Below are 24,298 nucleotides of genomic sequence, written 5' to 3' on the forward strand. Positions count from 1 at the left end.
AAATATGTCAGATATATTTCTAATCAGCAAGACTTGCAGATAACTTGTAAAAAATATTGTTAATGTATTGTAAATGTTCTTCTTGTTGTTACCACTGACATTGTCTGGATTTTTTTTTTTAAATATATTAAAAAAATAAAAAAAACATCAACCCACATCTCGTTGCTACAACATATCGCGAGACTTGTCGCAGGCAACATTTCGAACTTTTTTTTTACAGAAAATGTAAAGAAGACCCATCGTATTAAACCTATGTATTTACACGTGTATTTCTTGATAAAATGGGAATATTTTCAGACCACTATATTTAATTAAATAGGATAATTAGTGGATTAAATTATTATTATTGCGTGTATTTGACTGCGTCAGGCGTCAGTTCGTAATACTATAGAACAATAATTAATGTATTGTAAAATGTTCTTACTGTTGTTACTACTAAAACTGTATAGGCCTGGATATTTTGGCAAAAGGTACTTAAAAAAATCAACCCACGTTTCGTAGCCCCAACATATCGCGAGACTTGTCAGGAGCAACTTTTTGATGCTTTTCAGAGGAAATATACAACAACAAAAAGACCCATTGTAATAAACCCATTTATTTAAACAGGTATTTTCCTGTCATATGTGAATATTTTCAAATACTTACAATTTATTAAAAAGACAATTAGTGGATAAAATGATTTGTAGTGGGTGTCTGTGCGTCACAGCGTGGAGCGTCACGCGGTACGTCAGTTTGATGAGTGTTTTGAAAGAAGGAGGCTGGCGAGCAAGCTAGCTGTCGGGATTACACTTCGGCGAAGAAAGACTCCAGTTTGGTAGCTATGCTTGTATATTCTTGCCACATGTACGTTACACGCTCTTGTATTTATGTCAAAGCAGTGCTAGGGTGATACTTTTTCCCAGTAAATCATCCCAAATCGCATTGTGACTGTACTGTAAGTTGATGCTAGCAATGGCCGCTAATGGTAGCTAGGTAGCAGTGCTATCACAGCGAACTCGCTAAGCTAACGGCAACCGTGACTTGGTTTATGTCATCTGACTCTTCTTAAAATGTCACATTTGAGACTGCCAGTAAGACGCTGTTTTATTTAAGTCGACGTCACTGGTGAACATTTAACAATTCTCGTTAACTGTGAACAGCGAGCGGTTAATTTGTCAGGAGTTTCTAACCAGCGGATCCAGTTGACCTGTCGGTTATGAAGGTTGACACATCCGGAGCGGACTACCGCCTGTACCCCCTGTACGGGTGATGTACCCCCTGTACGGGTGATGTACCCCCTGTACGGATTATGTACCCCCCTGTACGGATGATGTACCCCCTGTACGGGTGATGTACCCCCCCCCTGTACGGGTGATGTACCCCCTGTACGGATGATGTAACCCCTGTACGGGTGATGTAACCCCTGTACGGGTGATGTAACCCCTGTACGGGTGATGAACCCCCTGTACGGGTGCTTTACCCCCTGTTGAGGTGATGTACGCCCTGTACGGATGATGTACGCCCTGTACGGGTGATGTACCCCCTGTACGGGTGATGTAACCCCTGTGCGGATGATGTATCCCGTGATGTAACACCTGTACAAGTGATGTAAGCCCTGTACGGGTGATGTACGCCCTGTACGGGTGATGTACGCCCTGTACGGGTGATGTACGCCCTGTACGGGTGATGTACGCCCTGTACGGGTGATGTACGCCCTGTGCGGGTGATGTACGCCCTGTGCGGGTGATGTACGCCCTGTACAGGTGATGTACCCCCAGTACGGGTGATGTACGCCCTGTATAGAATAGAAAGTACCTTATTGATCCCTTGGGGAAATTCAGCGCCACAGTTCGCTCACAATAGACAATAAACACTTAGGTATTTTTTACATGTGAATAATATAAATACAGTCTATTATACAGCATTATTCACAGGTGAATAGGGATGATGTTTGATAAGAAATTATCGAGTTCGAGCCTATTATCGAATCCTCTTATCGAACCGGTTCCTTATCGATTCTCTTATCAAGTCCAGATAGGTTGTTGTATATGGAAAAAAACACACAATATTTGGTTTAACAAAAGCTCACTTTTATTATATAAGAAAAAATTAAATCTAATAAATAAAAAAATATTGACTGTTACCCCCCCTAAAAAAATAAAATAAAAAAATATTGATTGTTGTTACCCAAAGTATATTAAGTGGGATTTTTCAGAAAAACAAATATATACAGTAACACAAAAACAACCTGTCTCTGTGATCACTATAGGTGTATAAATAATAATATAGTGTTAAATAAAATCAGTCCCTTGGGCACAAAACTGAAAATAATACAGCTCTCCAAAAAGTGCACTTCTGCTGCTATTTGACATAACTGTTTGTTATGATGCTTTGACATTTTTGCACTTTATTTCTTTATTGAAAGAAAATTCTATGAAGAGAAAAGTTGTTTGCAAATGTGGTTACAATGCTAAAAAATGAAAAGTTAAAGCTAAAAAAGAAATACACTATTGAGTTAACATTATTTCTTTATAGGGGGAAAGATGTGATGTTATGAGCTAGGGAATATAACAACTACACTACCCAGCATGCAACGGGAGTGACGAGCATGCGCGGTAGCCCCGAAAAGTGCTGTTGCATGTCGCCTGCCGGCAGCTAAGAATGAGGTTATGAGCACGCTGTGAAAGTAAACGTCAAGAACTCAGCCAACACGCCTCGTCTGCATTATTTATAATTAGACAGACAACACATATACAGTGTGATTTTGTTTTGTTTACAAGGAAAGAAAAACAAAAGTTATATAAGGGAGATCATGTCATATATGTTGTATATATATGTATGTGCTGCGGTTGCTTTAAGAACATTGTGACAGCTGCCGTAAAGGAGGTGCGTTGCTAGCCTGGTTGCTATATTTCCAGTTGGTCGCAAAAGTGTTCGTCATGTGTTTGTACCCTGCTCAAATCTCTCAGTAAAGTTATTCATTGGATTATACCTTTTGTTTTGAACTTTATTACACCTTGGAGCGCTTTTTCCGGTCCATTGTTTTTCCTGCTTTCGCTATCTGTGCCTAATGACAGAGCTACGTGACGTAATTTCTTGTGATGTCAAACGGGGCATTTCTGGTCGGGACGGGATTCGTTCACAGGGATTCGAATAAAGAACCAACTCTTTTTCTTTACTATAGTGGTCTCGATAACGGGTACCGGCTCTCAAAAAGGGATTCGAGTCCGAGGACTCGGTTCTTTTCTTATCGAACAACCGGGAAAATCGTCAGCGGGAAGTAACAAGCCGACCTCGCAAAGTGTGTAAACATTCGTGGTGAGCAAGCCCAACACCTCCCGGGGCAAAAGCAAAGCAGTATTTTGATATGATTTAGATACATAGGAAACATTTAACCATATGGTTAATGATATGGGATTTGAATTCTACCTGCTTATTTGTTATTAACTGTTTTGTAACTGGACCAATTTCTGTGTGAGGCATTTAATTTGTGCAAGTCATGATATGAGTCTTATTTTTAGGTTGCCCTTTTAAGCCAAATATCAGGGAGAACTTCAGCAAGCAGAGATGAGAGGGTTGACACTGTTACCACTTAAAGGGAAATTTTGCCTATATTTCACGATCCTTTTGAAAGACAAGAACACACGTTTATCTTTGTTCTACACTCTTAACTAGTATATAAATGTTAGCATACAGTCGTGGTCAAAAGTTTACATACACTTGTAAATAACATATTGTCATAGCTGTCTTGAGTTTCCAATCATTTCTACAACTCTTATTTTTTTGTAATAGAGTGATTGGAGCACATAGTTGTTGGTCACAAAAAACATTCATGAAGTTTGGTTCTTTTATGAATTTATTATGGGTCTACTGAAAATGTGACCAAATCTGCTGGGTCAAAAGTATACAACTGGTGCTTTACAAAGAGTAAATGGGACAATGAATAAGGAGGAATACCTCCAAATTCTTCAGGACAACCTAAAATCATCAGCCCGGAGGTTGGGTCTCGGGCACAGTTGGGTGTTCCAACATGACAATGACCCCAAACTAAGGCTGAAATGACGCGTCGACATAGTCGACGTCATCGGTTACGTAAATACTTCGACGTCGTTTTTATGGTTCGACGCGTCGCATATTTACGTCACACTGCCGTCATGGCGGAGCGCAAAGCAGATGATGCGAGCGGTGCGAGCGAGGGAAAAAAAGCACGCCAAAAGTCGTCAAAAGTGTGGGAGTATTTCAATAAACGGCCTAATAATGTTGTAGCGGTGAACAGCTGTCTCGTCAGCTGACGCGCGAGCTCGCAACCGTGGCTGTTTAGCAACCAGCCAAACCCCACTTAATAAAATTATATTTTAACTTAGAGCACATCCGCATCCCTATTCACCTAGGCAACCCCTGGAAATGTATATAATTCGGCATTATTTCGGCCAGTCGGCTTATAAAATCAGAGCCGATCAGTTTACGTTCGCGCGCAGGTATAACGCGGCGCACTCCTGTCTCATCTGCTGGTGCGCGAGCCCGGTAATTAGACCGCTGTGTCAAATCAAGGAGTACAAAAGACGCCAGCGCAGAGTGGAAAAAGGTTTAGTTCATTACAGATAACCCAGAGTTGTGCCAAAAGTATGTAAGATTTAATATTTCTCTTCGTGGGTGTGGCGCACCTGTTGCGCTGGTGAGATGGGGGCGGGGGGGGGGGGGGGTTGTGTGCATGTAGCGTGCTTAGTCTGGAGGCTAAATACACACAGTGTGTTATGTAACTGTTGTTTAGTGTTGATATTCTTTGCTTAGTTTGATAAATGTTGGAGCAGTTTGCTTCATCAGGAGGGTGAAGTCGCTCAATTTAAAGTGTTGGATTTAACTGTGTTGGTGAGGGCGTAGAAAAAGGCATTTTTCTACCAGTAGACAGCGTTTAAGATTGAGTGTTTCACTGCTAAATTAATAATATATTTATATTGAATATGGATTTTAAATATGTATCTAAATAGGTGGTTAATTGGTTAGGTATTTATGTTTTTGCATATTGGGTTTTCTGTTGCATTTATCTATTGTGTTTCTGGTGTTAAATGTATTTTATATGTATCTTGGTGCATTTATGTTGAGACAATTTATTTAAAATCTGTTTTAACTTAAAGGGAAAAGATGTGTCCATTTTCTTGCACTTGTTTAATGGTTAAGAGTTTGATAGCCTAATTAATAGTTGTAAATTATGGGATTGATAATTGATTGATTTTTTTACAGCATGTTAATCTTGTGGTGTTTTGTCCTTAAAGGTTTTTCACCTACTAAAGAAGCTAAAGGCTACTAAAGGCTACTAAAGACAGCTAATGACCGCTAAAGAAACTAAAGTCTATTAACACTGCTAAAGACTGCTAAAAAGACTAAAGAAGAAAAAAGAAGCTGTTTCTTGGTTGGAAAAACTGTTGCAAACTAAAGGAAAATAAAAGGAAAAAGTAACTACGGTCTGGTCTTTTGAGTGAAATCCAGAAGCCACATTCAGCATTGGTACATCCCTTCAAGTGTGGGATAAGCACAGCGAAAAAAGCAAAACACTTGACAGTTGTTGTATGCACACTGTGTCGAGCGGAAATGGCCTATCATAGCAGCACAACGGCTATGAAGGAACATTTGAAAAGAAAACACCCGACAGCGTTCTTGCCATCACCATCAACTAGTCAATCGTCCGCGTGAGTATACGTTGTCATCATTACACAAAATCATGAATGTGTCATTTGTATCTGCGTTGTAAATTCATAAACTAAAACACTGTTTCGCTCTGAGAGGCGCGTTTGGCGTGCCTGTTCAGTGTTTACAAAGACGCGCTCCTCTTTAACGCTAACGTTAATTAGTTGTGCAAATACCTTTTACAACATTAACAGTTACATATACTATGTACAAACCAACAATTAACTTTCACTTTAATCATACTATCATTGTTGTGTTACTAAGCAAAATAAGCAATACTTTTACTTTTGTTGAAATGTTTACACTGTTACAGAATATTTCGTTTTGCACTTTTTTGTATTGGATGTTTATCTTTATTTTTGCACATTTTAAAGCAAAATAAGCAATACTTTTACTTTAGAAATGCTTATACTATTGCAGAATATTAAGATTTGCACTGGATGTTTACTTTTATATTTGCACATTAAAAAGCAAATAAGCTACTTTTAATTTTGTTAAATGTTAAAAGTTTTAAATGTTTACATTGTTACAGAATATTTTGTCATGTTGTTGTCAATGTTGACTGAGTGGCCATACTTTTTTTTTTGTATATAAAAGTCATGCCTTTTGAAAAAACTGGCCAACATTTATTTTTTCATCTTCATTTTAAATAAAAAAAATAATCGGTAAAAGGAAAAATAATCTATAGATTAATCGAAAAAATAATCTATAGATTAACCGATTAATCGAAAAAATAATCTATAGATTAATCGATAGAAAAATAATCGTTAGCTGCAGCCTTACCCCAAACACATGTCAAAAGTGGTAATGACATGGCTAAATCAGGCTAGAATTAAGGTTTTAGAATGGCCTTCCCAAAGTCCTGACTTAAACATGCGGACAATATTGAAGAAACAAGTCCATGTCAGAAAATCAACAAATTTAGCTGAACTGCACCAATTGTGTCAAGAGTGGTCAAAAATTCAACCAGAAGCTTGCCAGAAGCCTATGGATGGCTAACAAAAGCGCCTTATTGCAGTGAAACGTGCCAAGGGACATGCAACCAAATATTAACATTGCTGTATGTATACTTTTGACCCAGCAGATTTGGTCACATTTTCAGTAGACCCATAATAAATTCATAAAAGAACCAAACTTCATGAATGTTTTTTGACCAACAAGTATGTGCTCCAATCACTCTATCACAAAAAAATAAGAGTTGTAGAAATTATTGGAAACTCAAGACAGCCATGACATTGTCCTTCACAAGTGTATGTAAACTCTTGACCACGACTGTAAGTCTGCTTGCAATGGAGCCAATGGGAGTCGCTCTCTTCTGCCTAAAAGTGCTTTAAAAAAATGTCTAACAATCCCATCAATGTTTTATATACACACTGTAAGTATAATGTAATGTGACAGGCATCCATCCATTTTCTATCGCTTGTTCCTCTCGAGGTTGGGGGGGTGAAGGAGCCTGTACAATGTCTGCTACGACTGGGATTCCATGATTGGATGTTGATATATTGCAGTTTAGATGAAGAATAATTTATAATACTCGCAAGGAAAAAAGGGGGTTGAAACCAAGTATCTTTTTGGGTGTTTTTCGCCATTTCCGGGTCTAAGTTGGCTGTCGAAGTTGACCAACTTCTTGGTATATGGCCACAATCTTATACTATCAAGGTGAGAAGCATTATTTATAATCCAGAATTAACTTTCACGAGCAATAAAGCAGCTCACCAGCTCATGATGTCAGTACAGCAGCAGAAGGTTGTTACCTCTCTTGATCTATGTTCTTAAAGTTAGCGATTATAATAACAATATTGCTAATACTTGGTTAATATTTAGGTCATGAAATGTAAATGGAGTATTGTTGGCACTTTTTGGCTGTTTCTTTTAGTGGGTTTTATGGTCGGAATGGACGCAATGATGTCATGAATTCATGGCTCCATTGTAAGCGGGCTTTTCTTTTACGAGTTTGATTGCATTTAAAAAGAAATACTTGTGTCCTTGTCTCTCGTAAGAATTGTGAATTAAAGGCTAAATTCCTCCAAAAAAGTGCAGGTCCACTTTAACAGCCATGAACCACGATATTCATTTACTGGATTTTTATACTGGTGATTTTATGAAACATTCTGGTTTGACACAATGTTTTGAATATTATTGTGGTTGTAGTTACTTTCAAGGATTCACGTTTATAGTAGTATACAACTGGCATACTGAGACATTTATTGTGTGCCAATCCAAAGCCTGGATATATGGGAGGTTTTGATATGACAAATCAAACATGTGATTGATTCGCTATGGCAAAACGGCAAAATAAATTATATAGCTGATTGAAAGAGGCAAAATACAATCAAAACATTGTTAAATGACTCTCTTTTAATCAAATCTAAGCATTATCTTCATAGAGCGGGGCATAATTGTCATACAAATACAGCTGTTGCATTCGATTTTAATTTGATTGTACCGGTGACCCTATGTGACCAGTGAGTCTAGATTGGTTGGGTTCTGTATGCTTCGATCATATTTTTTTATCCATTATCGTATAGTATAACATTGGGATTTGTCTATTTAAATTTTAATAGGCAGGCCCTACTTTGGCTTCGCTTGTTACCTCATCATCAATGTGGTTTGACTGCATTATGTACACATTTGTCACACTTTTAATTACATCTGCATATAAACATGTCCACATTGTCCAGGTTGTTTCACTTTCTTTAGATCCAAATAAGATTAGTACAAAGTGGGACAACCCTGCAAATGCTTTTTGTTAGGTGCTTAAGCTCCTGTACATATGCTTGTTGTGACTTAATAGTAATAGAGTAAAAGTTGTGTTATTACAGATGTTGAGTAAGCTTTTTGTGTTGGAATGCAGCAGTCAAGCCCGGTCATCTCGAGTGGAGGCACAACGGAGGAAAATGAGCCTGCTTGGTGCCATTGGGGGCTGCGACCGCTCACGTGACCGCCGCCGCTCTAGCGATCGCTCCAGGGATTCCTCGCATGAGAGAGAGGGGCAGCTTACCCCTTGCATTCGCAACCTCACCTCACCAACCCGCCAAAACAACATAGGTGAGTACGCAGACAAAGACAAGTAGGGTTATTCCGATCAGAGTTTTATGCTGCCAGTTCCGATACCGCTCATCCAGATTGTCCAATACCAATACTGATCACTTGTATTAATTGTAATTTTTCAAATGTATTTATGGTGAGTGCTATTGGCAGTGGAAAATATCAATTATATTCAAAGTAGTTCTTTATTACCTTTTAATTACACAACAAATCTTTGGGGAAAAACTAAGTACATAGTAAACAGTTACTAAAGAAAAGGAAACATTACTATCCACTAGTTTTTTTAATAATTTGTTTTTTGCCCTCACTGCTTTTGTGTCAGGGGACTTCTTCCCTGATTTTGTAAGCATTTCCAAACACAAAAAAGGTTTTTGTAAAAATATCAATCTAACCACTCTAGTATCTATCACATACTGATGCTATACCCTTGGTATCCACACTACCGATATATGGCTATCGCCCTCCTTTTAAGTGTAGCCTGGCCACTACACACACACCAACTGATGCCAGGGCTCCTCAGTCACCGTTATATTATCCTCTCTCTCTGCCTATTAAATCGATCGCGAGCTACCGGTCGATTTGCGGAAGATGCTTCGATCGATCATGGGGCATTATAGACCTAAAAATTAGCAATCATCAATCATCACTATGACGTCACATTTGTCACTTGATTGAAACACATGGCACCCAAGGATTTTGTGAGATGGCGGCTACTGTGAGCTTAATATGAAGAAGAACAAAATTACCGGCAGGAATGCGAGAAGCACTTTTTATTTCAACAGACTCTCTCTATACCGGCCGTCAAAAGACGTCAGTAAGGTAGGAGGCGTTAGTAACGCTGTAGTCTCGCGAGAGCGCACATGGCGTGGGAAAAAATAGTCAAGCGGATCACAAGGCTGTCAAACAATTCTGATTTCATTCAGACATCCGCCCAAATTGAACTAGGGCAAAAATAAGCAAACAATATATTAAAATATAAAAATCTGAAAGCACTTGAAGATTATATTGAAGAGTACTTTGGTCGTCTCGTCATGGGGAAGCCCCCGAAGACACCAACATCAAAAAGGAGCCATGGGGAAGACTCATCTGGCTCTGTGTCACTTTGCTGTATTTGGATTCCATCAACAAGAGACTGATTTGTTTGGAGGGCCGTCTCGCACTTGTCGAGGTGATCCACAAGCCAGCCGAGAGATTTTGGACTTCGGACAACAACAGGTCATCTCTCACGCCAAAGAGACGATGCTGGACCTCCAGGTGAGAAGCATGAGGGACAATCTGTTCTTTGTGAAAATACCGAAAAGGACAGGAAGATCCCGAGGAAACCGTGAAGTCCTTCGTGGAACACCAGCTCAAGCTTCCTGCGGACATCATCAATCAGGAACATAACCTTGGAGCCAAAAAGCCAGAGAATAGGAAGCCAAAATTTTAACACTTCAAGCAGAAGGAGCAGGTGAAGAGCCGGGGCAGAGAGCTGCAAGGATCCAACTTCAGCATTAACGACCAGTTCCCCAAGGAGATTCTCGTAAGACGGCGCCACCTGTTCCCGCTTCGTAAGACATTTTACGCTAAAGGATGCCATGCTGTCCTTGGGGTAGATGCAGCCCTGGGGGCTGCGTCCTGAGTCCGCTGCTGTTCACGTTGATGACCCATGACTGCTGCGCCAGGTCCACTACTAACCACATTGTGAAGTATGCGGACGACACGACAGTAGTGGGCCTCATCCGTGACAACAACGACATGGACTACAGGGAAGAGGTGAAACATCTGGTTGACTGGTGCAGAACCAACAACCTGGTCCTGAATGTCGACAAGACCAAGGAGATCATCGTTGACTTCAGGAAGCACCAGTCCAGCCACGCTCCACTCTACATCAACGGCACAGCGGTGGAGATAGTAAGCAGCACCAAGTTCCTGGGGGTGCAGATAACTGACAATATAACCTGGTCCCTACACACCGGAGCTCTTGTAAAAAGAGCTCAGCAGCGCATGCACTTTTTGCGTCGTATGAAAAGAGCACAGCTCCCTCCCCCCATTCTCAACACATTCTACAGATGCACTATAGAGAGCCTTCTGACCAACAGCATCTCTGTCTGGACTGGAGCCTGCAATGCCTCAGACTAGAGATGTCCCGATCCAGGTTTTTGCACTTCCGATCCGATACCGATATTGTTTTTGCATTTCCGATCCGATACCGATACTGACCGATACCGATACTGACCGATACTGGCCTATCCGAGCATGTATTAAAGTTTAAAGTTATTTAATCTTAGTTGTCAGAATCATGTTGAAAAGGGTTTTAGTACTCTTGATAACAACTAGCCAGCTGAATTAGGGGAGTTTGAATAATACACAATGGTTGGTAACAAGAAACTGACCTGTTTATTGAAGGATAAACACAAAATAGACAAAATTATACATGACAAACAGAAATGGCATCATTGAACTAGGGCTGGGCGATATGGCCTTTTTTAAATATTGCGATATTTTAAGGCCATATTGCGATACACAATATATATCTCGATATTTTGCCTTAGCCTTGAATGAACACTTGATGCATATAATCACAGCAGTATGATGATTCTATGTGTTTTGATTGATTGATTGAGACTTTTATTAGTAGGTTGTACAGTGAAGTACATATTCCGTACAATTGACCACTAAATGGTAACACCCGAATAAGTTTTTCAACTTGTTTAAGACGGGGTCCACTTAAATTGATTCATGATACAGATATATACTATTTTGATGGTGTGGAGTCTGGACGTGTGGCACCGAATGGAGATAAGCGTCTCGACAGACGTCACAATATTTGAACAATGATGACGAAAACTGTTGTCTCTGTCGTGTCCGTGTGTCGAAAATTGTTATGCGCTTATTTTTTTATTTGATTTTGTGCATGGCATAGATTTGCCGTGCGCAGAGGACGCTTGAGCAGGCGCGCACCTTAGCAGCTGCGCTAGCATCACAGCTAACGTTAGCCATGCCGCTACCTCGCTCTCTGCTGGGAGAGGACGTATACTTATGTGACGTATGACGTGACAGTATGTGACGTGTGTAAGAAGGTGCGCTCGCTGTCTGTGAGAGGGAGACACAGGAAAGAGTGAGAAGAGCCTGTCGTGTAATGCCAGCAGCTAAAAGCAACTGCGTGAGAATTGTGGATGTGTTGAAGGTGTGCTGGAAAATGCGGAACGGAAATTACGGAGCAGCAGAAAAGTGGAATGTATTATTTAAATAGGTGCGTTGGAAAACACGAACCGGGGTTTTTTTTAAAACTGGATCGGCATTTTCCCATGCCTTGCCGATACGCAATTTTTGGCAAATATCGGCAGCCGGTCCGATCCAAATATTGGATCGGGACATCCCTACCTCAGACTGGAAGTCTCTCCAGAGAGTGGTGAGGACGGCGGAAAAGATCATCAGGACTCCTTTTCCTCCTATCCAGGAGATCGCAAAAAGCCGCTGCCTGACCAGGGCTCAGAAAATCTGCAAAGACTCCTCCCATCCTCACCAAGGACTGTTTTCACTGCTGGACTCTAAAAAGAGGTTCCGCAGCCTCCGAAACAGAACATCCATGTTCTGTAACAGCTTCTTCCCTCAGGCCGTAAGACTCTTGAACGCATCATAATTATCCCCTCAACTCCCCCCAAAATGGATTAACTCGCTGGAATAAAAAAGACAATATAACATACATACATAAACGTGGATGCATGTGAAAAAGTGCAATATATTTATCTGTACAGTAATCTATTTATTTATTTCTGCACCTTATTGCTCTTTTATCCTGCACTACCATGAGCTTATGTAACGAAATTTCGTTTTTATCTGTACTGTAAAGTACAAATTTGAATGACAATAAAAAGGAAGTCTAAGTCTAATAAACTTTTTATCAACGGTCAACTTTACCGTGACTTGGAAGCCACACCGTGGCTGTATTATTATCATCTGTAGCACTGTAAATGTTTTTCTTTTTTTTTCTTTCATTATGCTTTATACCCTCTTTAATTTTTACTTTTTTTTATCTCTCACAATACGCCTTTGCATCATGATAGCGCTCACGTAAACACGAAACGTTCTCTCTTCTTTATGGTTTTTCTTTCTCTTTTTATCTCACTTATTTCACTACTTGTCGAATCCACCACTAGCTTCTTCTTTTTTTCTATTTATTTTACGAACAGACAAATCTCTCAAAAGTTTCATTTTGTGTGCGTGTGTGTGTGTGTATGTGTGTGCACACACGTATACAGTCGTGGTCAAAAGTTTACATACACTTGTAAAGAACAATGTTATGGCTGTCTTGAGTTTCCAATGATAGAGTGATTGGAGCACACACTTGTTTGTCACAAAAAACATTCATGAAGTTTGGTTCTTTTATGAATTTATTATGGGTCTACTTAAAATGTGACCAAATCTGCTGGGTCAAAAGTATACAGCAATGTTTATATTTGGTTACATGTTTCACTGCAATAAGGCGCTTTTGGTAGCCATCCACAAGCTTCTGGCAAGCTTCTGGTTGAATTTTTGACCAGTCCTCTTGACAAAATTGGTGCAGTTCAGCTAAATTAGTTGGTTTTCTGACATGTACTTGTTTCTTCAGCATTGTCCACACGTTTAAATCAGGACTTTGGGAAGGCCATTCTAAAACCTTAATTCTAGTCTGATTTAGCCATTCCTTTACCACTTTTGATGTGTGTTTGGGGTCATTGTCCTGTTGGAACACCCAACTGCGCCCAAGACCCAACCTCCGGGCTGATTATTTTAGGTTGTCCTGAAGAATTTGGAGGTAATCCTCCTTTTTCATTGTCCCATTTAAAGCACCAGTTCCATTGGCAGGCCCAGAGCATAATACTACCACCACCATGCTTGACGGTCGGCCTGGTGTTCCCGGGATTAAAGGCCTCACCTTTTCGCCTCCAAACATATTGCTGGGTTTTGGGGCCAAACAGCTCAATTTGTGTTTCATCTGACCACAGAACTCTTCCAGAAGGTCTTATCTTTGTGTATGTTATGTCTGATGAAACAAAAATTGAGCTGTTTGGCCACAATACCCAGCAATGTTTGTAGGAGAAAAGGTGAGGCCTTTAATCCCAGGAACACCATGCCCACCGTCAAGTATGGTGGTGGTAGTATTATGCTCTGGGCCTGTTTTGCTGCCAGTGGAACTGCTGCTTTAAATGGGACAATAAAAAAGGAAGTTTACCTCCAAATTCTTCAGGACAACCTAAAATCATCAGCCCGGAAGTTGGGTCTTGGGTGCAGTTGGGTGTTCCAACAGGAGTGGTCAAAAACTCAACCAGAAGCTTGTGGATGGCTACCAAAAGCACCTTATTGCAGTGAAACTTGCCAAGGGACATGTAACCAAATATTAACATTGCTGTATGTATACTTTTGACCCAGCAGATTTGGTCACATTTTCAGTAGACTCATAATACATTCATAAAAGAACCAAACTTCATGAATGTTTTTTGTGACCAACAAGTATGTGCTCCAATCACTCTATCTCAAAAAAATAAAGAGTTGTAGAAATGATTGGAAACTCGAGACAGCCATGACATTATGTTCTTTACAAGTGTATGTAAACTTTTGATCTGGACTGTATAAGTGTGTCGGTATGTGTGTTTGTATGTATGTATGTATGTATGTATGTCATCATTTGAAACTGTCGACAAAAATAATTCTTAAATGTGTTGATAATAGTCGTTGCTCATTGCTCGTGTTCTATCCATACAGAAACGAACATGCACGTGTCGGCATGACCGATGCCGTTATTTTTATACTGATAGGCCTCATTACGGTCACTGGTAAGCTGAACCCTACCCGAACTGACATTGGGTTAGTGGTGAGATTTGGGATTTGTTTTAAATTCCTCCTGCAAACAACACAAATGTTGACATTCCAAAAAAAACCTGTTCGCTTTGTAAAAAAAAAAAACATCTATGTAATCATAACTCCTCATAAAAAACATTGTCATGGAGTACCACAACTTCTTGCATGTACACAGTTGAGGCAAGGTGACCCGACTAAAATATTGTATTTGCAGCTTGGAAGCACATACCTTGGGTCGCATGGCTCAATCCCTATTTTTTACTGTCTAAATGGGACCAATGTCTTTGGCAATGTGCAGCAAGATTGACTCCTTGATTACCTCCCATTGTGTCCTTTCCTGCCATACTGGACACAATGTGAAAACGAGTTTGCTAATGTTGTTACTGTGAGCAGCACGTTTTAAACCAAAGAAGTCAGCAAAGAAAAAAAACAACTTTTGTTGACATTGCCAGCTAACAACATTGATCTTTAAGACAATGCTAAGATGCTAGCTTTTACAACAATACTTTTGTGCATCAAATTACTGAAAATTCAAGCGTTAATGATGCGGTTTTCCTTAAAAATGTATTTGCCTGCTGCCCTCAGACTGAAAGTGAGCATTGTCAGTGAGCTAAATTGACAAATATACAGAGTATACATACGTTACTGTGTATATCACAATTATACATTTTGATCCTACAGGCTATAATTTTGCTCGGGATAACATGAGAGCAAAGTGATTGCACGCTTAGTATTGAGGCTGTGCTATGACATCATTGCTTTCCTGTTGATGACCTCGTCTTTGACGTTTTTGTCAAAAAAGGCCCATCCTTGTTCATTTCCTCCTTTTGTCATTTTGCATCTGGCAGCGGGGGAACTTTAATTTCTATCTTTGTCCCTCTTTTGGTGGCCAGGTGTTGCATGTGGTTCCAGCTTCCGGTCATAGTTAGCGGATAAAACACAAATATTGCAGTAAAATGATATGAGTTGCACAACAACCGCACAATTAGACTTCCAAACAGGTACTACTACGGTAATCACAAAAATGTTGTGTTTCAAATTTGAGTAGTACTGTGCTTTGTAGTTCCTCTGTGACTGAAAAAAAATATTTTTCCATCCTTCCTCGTGCTTATAGACCGTGACCGTGATGGCGGTCCATCATCAAGGCCCAGCAGTCCTCGACCACAAAGAGTTTCTCCCAGCGGCTCCAGCAGCAGCGGAGTGGTTAGCAGCCGCAACAGCAGCCTGTCCAGCACTGAAGGAACGTTCAAAAGTTTGGCTGTCGGAGATATGGTTTTTGTGTACGAGAACTCAAAGGAAGGCACAGCCGGTGCCAATGTCTGCAACCGAAACATCCGGACGTCAGAGAGAGTTACGCTAATCGTTGACAACACACGCTTTGTGGTCGACCCCTCCATTTTCACTGCACAGCCTAATACAATGTTGGGCAGGTATGATACACACTGCATGGGCCATTTATATGTACAATCACATGAATGTCTAAAAAGTAGGGATGAGTCGCTATGTGGATAGCTATTACCATGCCGGCTCCTGGTTTTCTCTAAATTTGTTAACAATGTTGAGTCTCGTCCTCCAGTGAGAGTCTTATCCTTTTTTTCGATCACAACTGAAAATACTTACCATGTATACAAATTAAAGAAAAACTTGGCATGTCCAAAAAGAAGTAGGTAGAAGCAAAATCTTAAAATGTCCTGCCTCATCACTCAGATATAGTAATTTGATTCCTTATCAACAACAGTATATATGTTGACCTAATATAACAAGTTGACAAATTGATGTTAATAATGAATAAAAAACATGGCCCCTTTGCCGCACTTTGGGCACCTCAGCTGTAGACACTAACTGTTTATGGCCACTATAGTCTTAGTAATGTAATGTATTTGTTCATTCTATGTCAGCGCCGGAAGTGGTAAAATCAGCTGTTCACCTGGTGGGTTTTTCGTGTTTGATTAAGAAGGGATGATTGGGGAAGTCCTTCAGCTGCTGCTTTGTTTTATCATACATTACTACCTTTGCACATGTCAGTGTTTACTTTTGTATGCACATTAAATCAACACAAAATCCGTACTTTGGAGCAATGTTCACAGACTCTAGTATTTGGCTTGTTAGCTTCCCGTCGCAGGTGAGCGATGATGGTCGTGGTTGAGGGAAGAGATGTTTGATGTTGGATGCTAGAAAATGTCCAATGCAGTGCAACAATCAGCCTTAATGCATTGTTGCAGCTGCATGATTTTTGTGCATGTCATACAATGCGCGTTTTGCGAGACGAGCGGGTAAAGTGTGCGGCTGGACCTGGGGGACTGTGGCGGCTGTGTCGAGAGCCGTCAGATGTGAGGCTGAAGGAAGAGACGAGGCGTGTTCAGGGTGGGTGTGTAACTGATGTCATATAAATATCTTTATTGTTTCTAATATTTTCGCAATCGACCGTTAGGGTCTCAAAGATCGACTGGTCAAGCGCGATCGGCGGGTTGGTGACCCCTGATATAGAGTATTCAAGGTTTTATGGTTCAGGGTGTGTTTTGTTTTTCCTGGGATTCCAATACTTTTTGATATTTTACCACTCATATATTTGATTTGAGTTTTACGCCATAGCTTGTGATCTAATACCACACCCAAAAATTTACTTTCATATGTTCTTTAAATCTCTGTTATCAATTTTGAATTTTACATTTATTTGTACTTTGCAGTTTTTGTAAACCATTAATTTGGTTTTAGTTCAAGTTTAGGGACAATGCAAGTCCTCCCCAGAGCAAAAATGTGTGTCATCAGCAAAAAATACAGTAAATATTGATAATGATACTGAAAATACTAAGAAATGCAGTTTATTTGCCATAATGGAGAGGATTATTATTAGTTTAGGGCAGCTGCTCCACACTGTATGGAGACACATAATTTGCTGCTAGCTGCTTGTCAGCCAGAGAAGATCAGCGTTTTTGATCGACATTAAAAGGCTTTATTAAGCAATGGCAATCACATACATTTTCATAATACACCGGTCGGTGGCAGATCGATCATCCCTACTGAAAAGACCTTTAATGTATGTGTATGTTATGTCAATGTTGAAAGTCAACCAAAGCTGCTTTATTTCAGGATGTTTGGATCGGGACGAGAGCATAATTTCACACGGCCCAATGAGAAGGGAGAGTTTGAAGTTGCTGAAGGAATTAGCTCAACAGTTTTCCGAGCAATTCTGGTCAGTGAATTTTTGTTTTTTACATTGCACTTGTATTTTGCAATAATGTAATGTTTGTATGGTATTGTATAATAAGAAATTATTTGATGTTATGTTTTGTATTACCGTAATACAGTTTTTATGTGGTGTGAATGGCAGCGCGATTTTGAGTACAGTATGAATATTTCCAAATAAATAATGTGTTATCAGAAATCACTTTTAGAAGTGTTGTTGAGCGCTACTCAAAATGAATTGCAAACAAGCCACATGAAAGCAAATAACTGAACAAGGAGAGAAAATTTGTTTTGCTTGGCTGAATATTAACCAGGAAGTATCTTAAGTCTCACTAACATGAGGTGTGTTTATCACTTTCATGTGGGTTCATTGACTTTGTGTTTCCGGCTTAGCAAGATTCTTTTTTTTTTTTTTTATGTTGCTCACAGACGGGACAATTGGCACAAAAAATGGTTGATGTACTTACAGTATATTTATTAATGATCTTTTAGAGGTAGTCTAATGACTTTCTTTTTTTTTAAGCTTTGTCCAGACGCGTTGATTTTTACACAAACACTCAACTGACTTTGCCTTGTGTCTAATTGGCAGGATTATTACAAATCAGGCATCATTCGTTGTCCTGATGGAATCTCTATTCCTGAGTTGCGGGAGGCGTGTGACTATCTATGCATCTCTTTTGACTACAGCACCATCAAATGCAGAGACCTCAGTGAGTGTTTTCATGATGAACCATTCTTTTTATGACACTTTTAACACATTTGTATTTTCTGCCATTCATCTAAATTCTTCTAAATGTTCCTATTGCTTTCACCTGTAAAAAAGCTTGAGGTGTAAGAAGATGAATGACATGTTGCATTCACTGTCTACAAGCTCATCCAGCAAGACGTATGACCATAGTGACTGCTTGTCTTCAGGTGCTCTCATGCACGAGCTCTCCAATGATGGCGCTCGGCAACAGTTTGAATTTTACCTTGAAGAAATGGTTCTACCTCTGATGGTGGCGAGCGCCCAGAGCGGCGAGAGAGAGTGTCACATCGTCGTCCTCACCGACGACGACGTAGTGGACTGGGATGAAGAATACCCCCCACAGATGGGAGAGGAGTACTCTCAAAGTGAGTATAGTGATAATGTTAAGTACGGCTCTGTGCTTTATGTAACAGGTGTGTGAATATTGTTCCGTTTGCTCTTGACATTGCAGTCATCTACAGTACAAAGCTCTACAGATTCTTCAAGTACATCGAGAATAGAGATGTAGCCAAATCGGTGTTGAAGGAAAGGGGATTGAAGAAAATAAGGCTGGGCATTGAAGGTATGTTCACAGAAATACTCAGGTGTCGATGCTTTATGTGAGCAAAAAGCAGGATACCCTGTCATCCTATATCAGGCTGGAGTGCTGCTTCATGTGCGATTGAAACTTTTCGTCGTATGTCAGTCATATAAGAAAATATTTTTCATCAAGCAGCTTGTGATATAATTGAAAACCTCACATTGCATACTTTAACCCATTTTATGCAACTTAATGAAACACTATTGTGTATAATATACCTGTGTATACTTCATTATGTACTTGTCAACCTTTCTTGGCTGGAAGAAATCATGTGGTTCATCTGGGATATAGTGATGGCATGTGTTGTTTATTTTACCAAGTATTATTCCTTGCCATATACAGTGGAATCTCGATTTACCAACTTAATATGTTCTTGAAAACAACAAGAGGATAGAGAACAAGTAGGAGCTTATTCAGTGCAGCACAAACTACAATGGTGGACTTGCGCAAAGCTCTTCAGGGAAATCTGTATCATATATACTGTATTTTCCAGACTATAGAGCGCACTTCTAAATTTTAGAAGAACTTTTTTTTTCCCATATATTAGCCGCAACGGACTATTAGTCACATATACATACGATACAAAATATTTTGTAAATGTTTATTTACATACCTTAATTGTTTCCAATCGGTGACTAACACGACAGTAAAGTGGCTGATCAAACAAAACAGAAGTCATTGTAATGGACCCACTAACTGCAAAAGCGAGCTCTCCAATCAGATAAACAGACTCAATAACTTCACGTTGACGTCTTCGTGATTTTACTGAGGAAACAATACAAAAAGAATGCTGTTGTAAGGTAATACTACTAACACAGACACTTGTAAATGTGTTATATTAGCTCATGCTAACAACGCTGGCATCATTACATTAAGATAGCACGACAAATATGCATGAAAACACTTCTACAGACATCACACATGGGTAGGGATGTATACAGAGTACCGATATTTTTAGGTACCGATTCCTAATTGGGTCGGTCCAAGCGGACCGTGAAACTTCTGGACTAATGATACAGGACTAATGATACTGCTATTGATACTTTTTTTTATCCGTCGTAATTATGACACGCGGGCTGAAACATTTATTCATGTACTGATGCAAAGCATAAAAAGACACGGCGGAACAGCCAATCTGAGTCAGCCTTTTATCGCCCCATTTCTGGGAACGCGGAAGTAAACTGAATTATAGATTTGCGCGTCATCGGAATCGCAGATGGAATCAATTTTATGTATGGAGACACCAGGTTTAGTAGTGGCTGTCACCTTTGTAGGTTTTGGACTCCCTCTTTGGCTAGAGTAGTTAGGTAGGTTTTTGGTTTCTGCTAATTAAATAGCTTTAGTTAGTAAGCTTACCTTTCTTTGTCAGAGGTGTCTTTTGGTATGTTTTGTTCATTCCTTTAAAGGGGAACATTATCACAATTTCAGAAGGGTTAAAACCATTAAAAATCAGTTCCCAGTGGCTTATTTTATTTTTCGAAGTTTTTTTCAAAATTTTACCCATCACGCAATATCCCTAAAAAAAAACTTCAAAGTGCCTGATTTTAACCATCGTTATATACACCCGTCCATTTTCCTGTGACGTCACATAGTGATGCCGATACAAACAAACATGGCGGATAGAACAGCAAGTTTATAGCGACATTAGCTCGGATTCAGACTCGGATTTCAGCGGCTTAAGCGATTCAACAGATTACGCATGTATTGAAACGGATGGTTGTAGTGTGGAGGCAGGTAGCGAAAACGAAATTGAAGAAGAAACTGAAGCTATTGAGCCATATCGGTTTGAACCGTATGCAAGCGAAACCGACGAAAACGACACGACAGCCAGCGACACGGGAGAAAGCGAGGACGAATTCGGCGATCGCCTTCTAACCAACGATTGGTATGTGTTTGTTTGACATTAAAGGAAACTAACAACTATGAACTAGGTTTACAGCATATAAAATACATTTGGCAACAACATGCACTTTGAGAGTGCAGACAGCCCAGTTTTCATCAATTAATATATTCTGTAGACATACCCTCATCCGCTCTCTTTTCCTGGGGGTCTGGCGGCAGATTTCTTTGACTTTATCGTTGGAAATGCATCTGCTTTGAGTGTCGCAGGATATCCACACATTCTTGCTATCTTTGTCGTAGCATAGCTTTCGTCGGTAAAGTGCGGAACAAACATCCAATTTCTTGCCACTTTCGCATCTTTGGGCCACTGGTGCAACTTGAATCCGTCCCTGTTCGTGTTGTTACACCCTCCGACAACACACCGACGAGGCATGATGTCTCCAAGGTACGGAAAACAGTCGAAAAAACGGAAAATAACAGAGCTGATTTGACTCGGTGTTTGAGAAAATGGCGGATTGCTTCCCGATGTGACGTCACGTTGTGACGTAACCGCTCCGAGAGCGAATAATACAAAGGCGTTTAATTCGCCAAAATTCACCCATTTAGAGTTCGGAAATCGGTAAAAAAATATATGGTCTTTTTTCTGCAACATCAAGGTATATATTGACGCTTATATAGGTCTGGTGATAATGTTCCCCTTTAACAGCACCTGTATGCCCGAGCTAGGCTAGTGTTGTGTCTTGTCAACCCCTTCCATGGTTACCTTTCAATAACACTAGTTTTGTTTTCAATTATTAGCTTCGTTGTCTCTAATATACACCTCATTTAGTTTATACACTTTTATGTTGCGTTCTCCTACGATCCCTAGTCCCAGAGCCATCTGGGAACGTAACAGTGGATGAAATTAATGACTGCATGTACATGGAGACAAGGTTCGTACACCAAAGCATATTATTATTCGGTATGTAGTTCCTATATCAAAAAGTTTGTAAAATGAGTGGTTGAAATCGAGGTTCCACTGTAAAGACAGTTATTTCGCCCACTGTTGTCTGAGGGAGCATTGTAGTTGACTGCACTGTGTGCCATATCAAGGATGTGTATAATATTTTGTTACCTTATTCAGAGGTAGAATACATTAAAAACAGCTACAAAGTCTGCACTGCTGCAATCTATAACCCAATAAAAATCCACATTTTCAATATAATACCACCGTTCTGCGGAGGTTTGCTGTAGAAATCTGCCTCTGTCTGACACTCGCTATCAGGCTTTTTGCTCCGTAAAAAAGCCCCGCCCACTCTGTTTGTGCCCGGTCCGTATGAAGCAGAGCTTTGCAAGTCACTCAAAAGTGTAGATTCTAACAATTAGAATCATTTCTATAGTTTGAAAATATCCACCGGGCTGCACTGAAATGTTAATTACGTTGATTTATGACCAGGTAGCCCAGTTAACTGCCTTTTTTATGCTGTTTTGCAAAACCCGTGTCACGTGACTTCAAACTTAACACCTCATTGGCTGGTTCAGAAACAGGATCAATTGCTTCAGTCTAATTTACTGGAAGTGAGTCTTGCTTTTTGAAGCAGCCATTGTTTTGACACTGAATTTTTAAACACACATTTTGCTTACAAATGTGTTTTCAATGAAATTGTCAGCATAATTAGATTTTTTTTTTAAATTCAGTTTACAAATTTCAAACGCAAAAAATTAAGTTACATAAATTCAGTGTCCAAAAAAGTATTTGTCATAAAGACACAAATGAACCTCCAAATAAACGGTAAAGACAATGGCTGCATGGACGCATATGAAATCAAATCATAATGCAGGAATACACAGTGTGTGTAAATGTGTTGTTGAACATGTGTGTAACCATATTCCAGGTTACCCCACATATAAAGAGAAGGTGAAGAAACGCCCAGGAGGTCGCCCGGAGGTCATTTACAACTACGTCCAGAGGCCCTTCATCCGCATGTCGTGGGAGAAGGAGGAGGGCAAGAGCCGCCATGTGGACTTCCAGTGTGTCAAATCCAAATCCATCACCAACCTGGCAGCGGCAGCAGCAGACATCCCCCAGGACCAGCTGGTGGTCATGCACCCGGGACCCCAGGTGGACGAACTGGACATCCTGCCCAACCACCCACCCAGCGGGAACCATTACAGCAACAACTACAGTAACGAGCCTGACCTCGATGGACCGTCGCCCGCCGTCTGAGGAGGACCCGTCGGCCAGGACACCTCCGCCCCACTCCTGTCCTTCTTGTCCGACTCCCAGCATGCTGCAGCATGGAGTGCTAAGGGGCACCATAACCATATTGCCTTGACACCTCCTTCGCAGCCTTAGAGAGTCAAGAAGCTGGTGGACCGTGAGACATAAGACTGCTCAAAGGAAGAGGTCACTTTAATTTGATTTAATTTGTTTTTTTACTTGACCAAAGCATTTTTTTTTTTTTTTTGGAATATAGTCAGCAAACACATTATTATCACTATTATTATTATTATTGTTGTTGTTATTATTGACGATGTTGCATCCTAATTTGTCAGGTTTGGCTGAGCACTCTTGTCGTATGTTTCCTCACAGATTTTCTTTCATCAATCATTTCTTTCTAGACTTTAGACTTTCCTGGGTGTCTTAAACTACTTGGTGTGCTTTTAGGAGGGTAGAAGACAGCTCATGGAGAAAATCATCACGTCTCACCTCTGTAGTGTCAGGATCTCCACGTGTTCTCTTACGTCATTGGCTGGATGTGATATGTGATGTTACGCTCCTACCGCAGACAGAATATTACAGCAGAGCACAGGCTGTTGTGCGCTCTCAATCTTTTTGTGCAAAGCTTGACAAATGTTCAATAAAGATGTCCAAAAGTACTGCAGCCTCTTGATTGCTCAGTGAAACCAAGCCATGCAAACAAGAACGTTTCAACTGTTTTACATATTTTTGAATTTACATAAAATATTTCTGTCTAAAATATAAATTTTCACCAATTACAGAAAACATTCCCCTTAACAGTAATGACAGAGAAGTGCACACAGCTACACCATGTTTACTGAAGTGACCAATTGAGGGCGCTGTGTGTCAGCAGCATGTGTCCCATTTTTTGCTCTCACTTGGTAATGACAAAAATAAAAGTACAGTAGTATGCATTAGTTAAAACTATGGTTCTCAAAACTTTTTTCACGAAGCACCTCAGAAAACACTTAGCTCTTACCCAATAATGACCAACATTAGAATACAGTAGCGTAATAGGCCTAAGTATTCAATAAAAACAGATGTTTTATTCAACAAATATATTTAATATTTTTGGCAACTGTATTATTACACAGTTTGAACAGTAACACTGTTTGAATATAGGGGAGGGGGAACACTGGACACTGTACTTTAATCAACTGATTCACCACAGTTTGAGGATTGGGTA

At 40.0% G+C, this 24,298-nt stretch overlaps 1 protein-coding gene across 2 annotated transcripts; it reads left to right on the forward strand.

Moving 5' to 3' along the window:
- Window positions 1-706: 706 nt before the first annotated feature.
- On the forward strand, window positions 707-23,750 carry btbd10b (BTB (POZ) domain containing 10b). 2 transcript variants are annotated; one of them, XM_061964000.1, is made up of 8 exons: window positions 707-843; window positions 8,519-8,712; window positions 15,650-15,965; window positions 17,626-17,728; window positions 18,311-18,431; window positions 18,637-18,834; window positions 18,921-19,031; window positions 22,766-23,750. In XM_061964000.1, the coding sequence occupies exons 1-8, from the start codon at window positions 821-823 to the stop codon at window positions 23,095-23,097; spliced, it is 1,398 nt and encodes a 465-aa protein (XP_061819984.1). In that variant the 5' UTR covers window positions 707-820; the 3' UTR covers window positions 23,098-23,750. The 2 variants fall into 2 exon arrangements, with proteins under 2 accessions (XP_061819984.1, XP_061819985.1); XM_061964001.1 differs by having other exon boundaries at window positions 707-814.
- The last annotated feature ends 548 nt before the right edge of the window (window positions 23,751-24,298 follow it).

The sequence above is a fragment of the Nerophis lumbriciformis genome, linkage group LG06, assembly GCF_033978685.3.
Source record: "Nerophis lumbriciformis linkage group LG06, RoL_Nlum_v2.1, whole genome shotgun sequence".
Classification (NCBI taxonomy): domain Eukaryota; kingdom Metazoa; phylum Chordata; class Actinopteri; order Syngnathiformes; family Syngnathidae; genus Nerophis; species Nerophis lumbriciformis.

What these genes read in the sequence shown, in the direction of transcription:
- btbd10b (XM_061964000.1), top strand. Translation starts at nt 821, where the DNA reads ATGCTTGTATATTCTTGCCACAT. An exon ending in CTTGTATATTCTTGCCACAT is followed by an intron (nt 844 to 8,518) that starts GTACGTTACACG and finishes GTTGGAATGCAG; the next exon opens with CAGTCAAGCCCGGTCATCTC. An exon ending in CAGTTTTCCGAGCAATTCTG is followed by an intron (nt 17,729 to 18,310) that starts GTCAGTGAATTT and finishes TCTAATTGGCAG; the next exon opens with GATTATTACAAATCAGGCAT.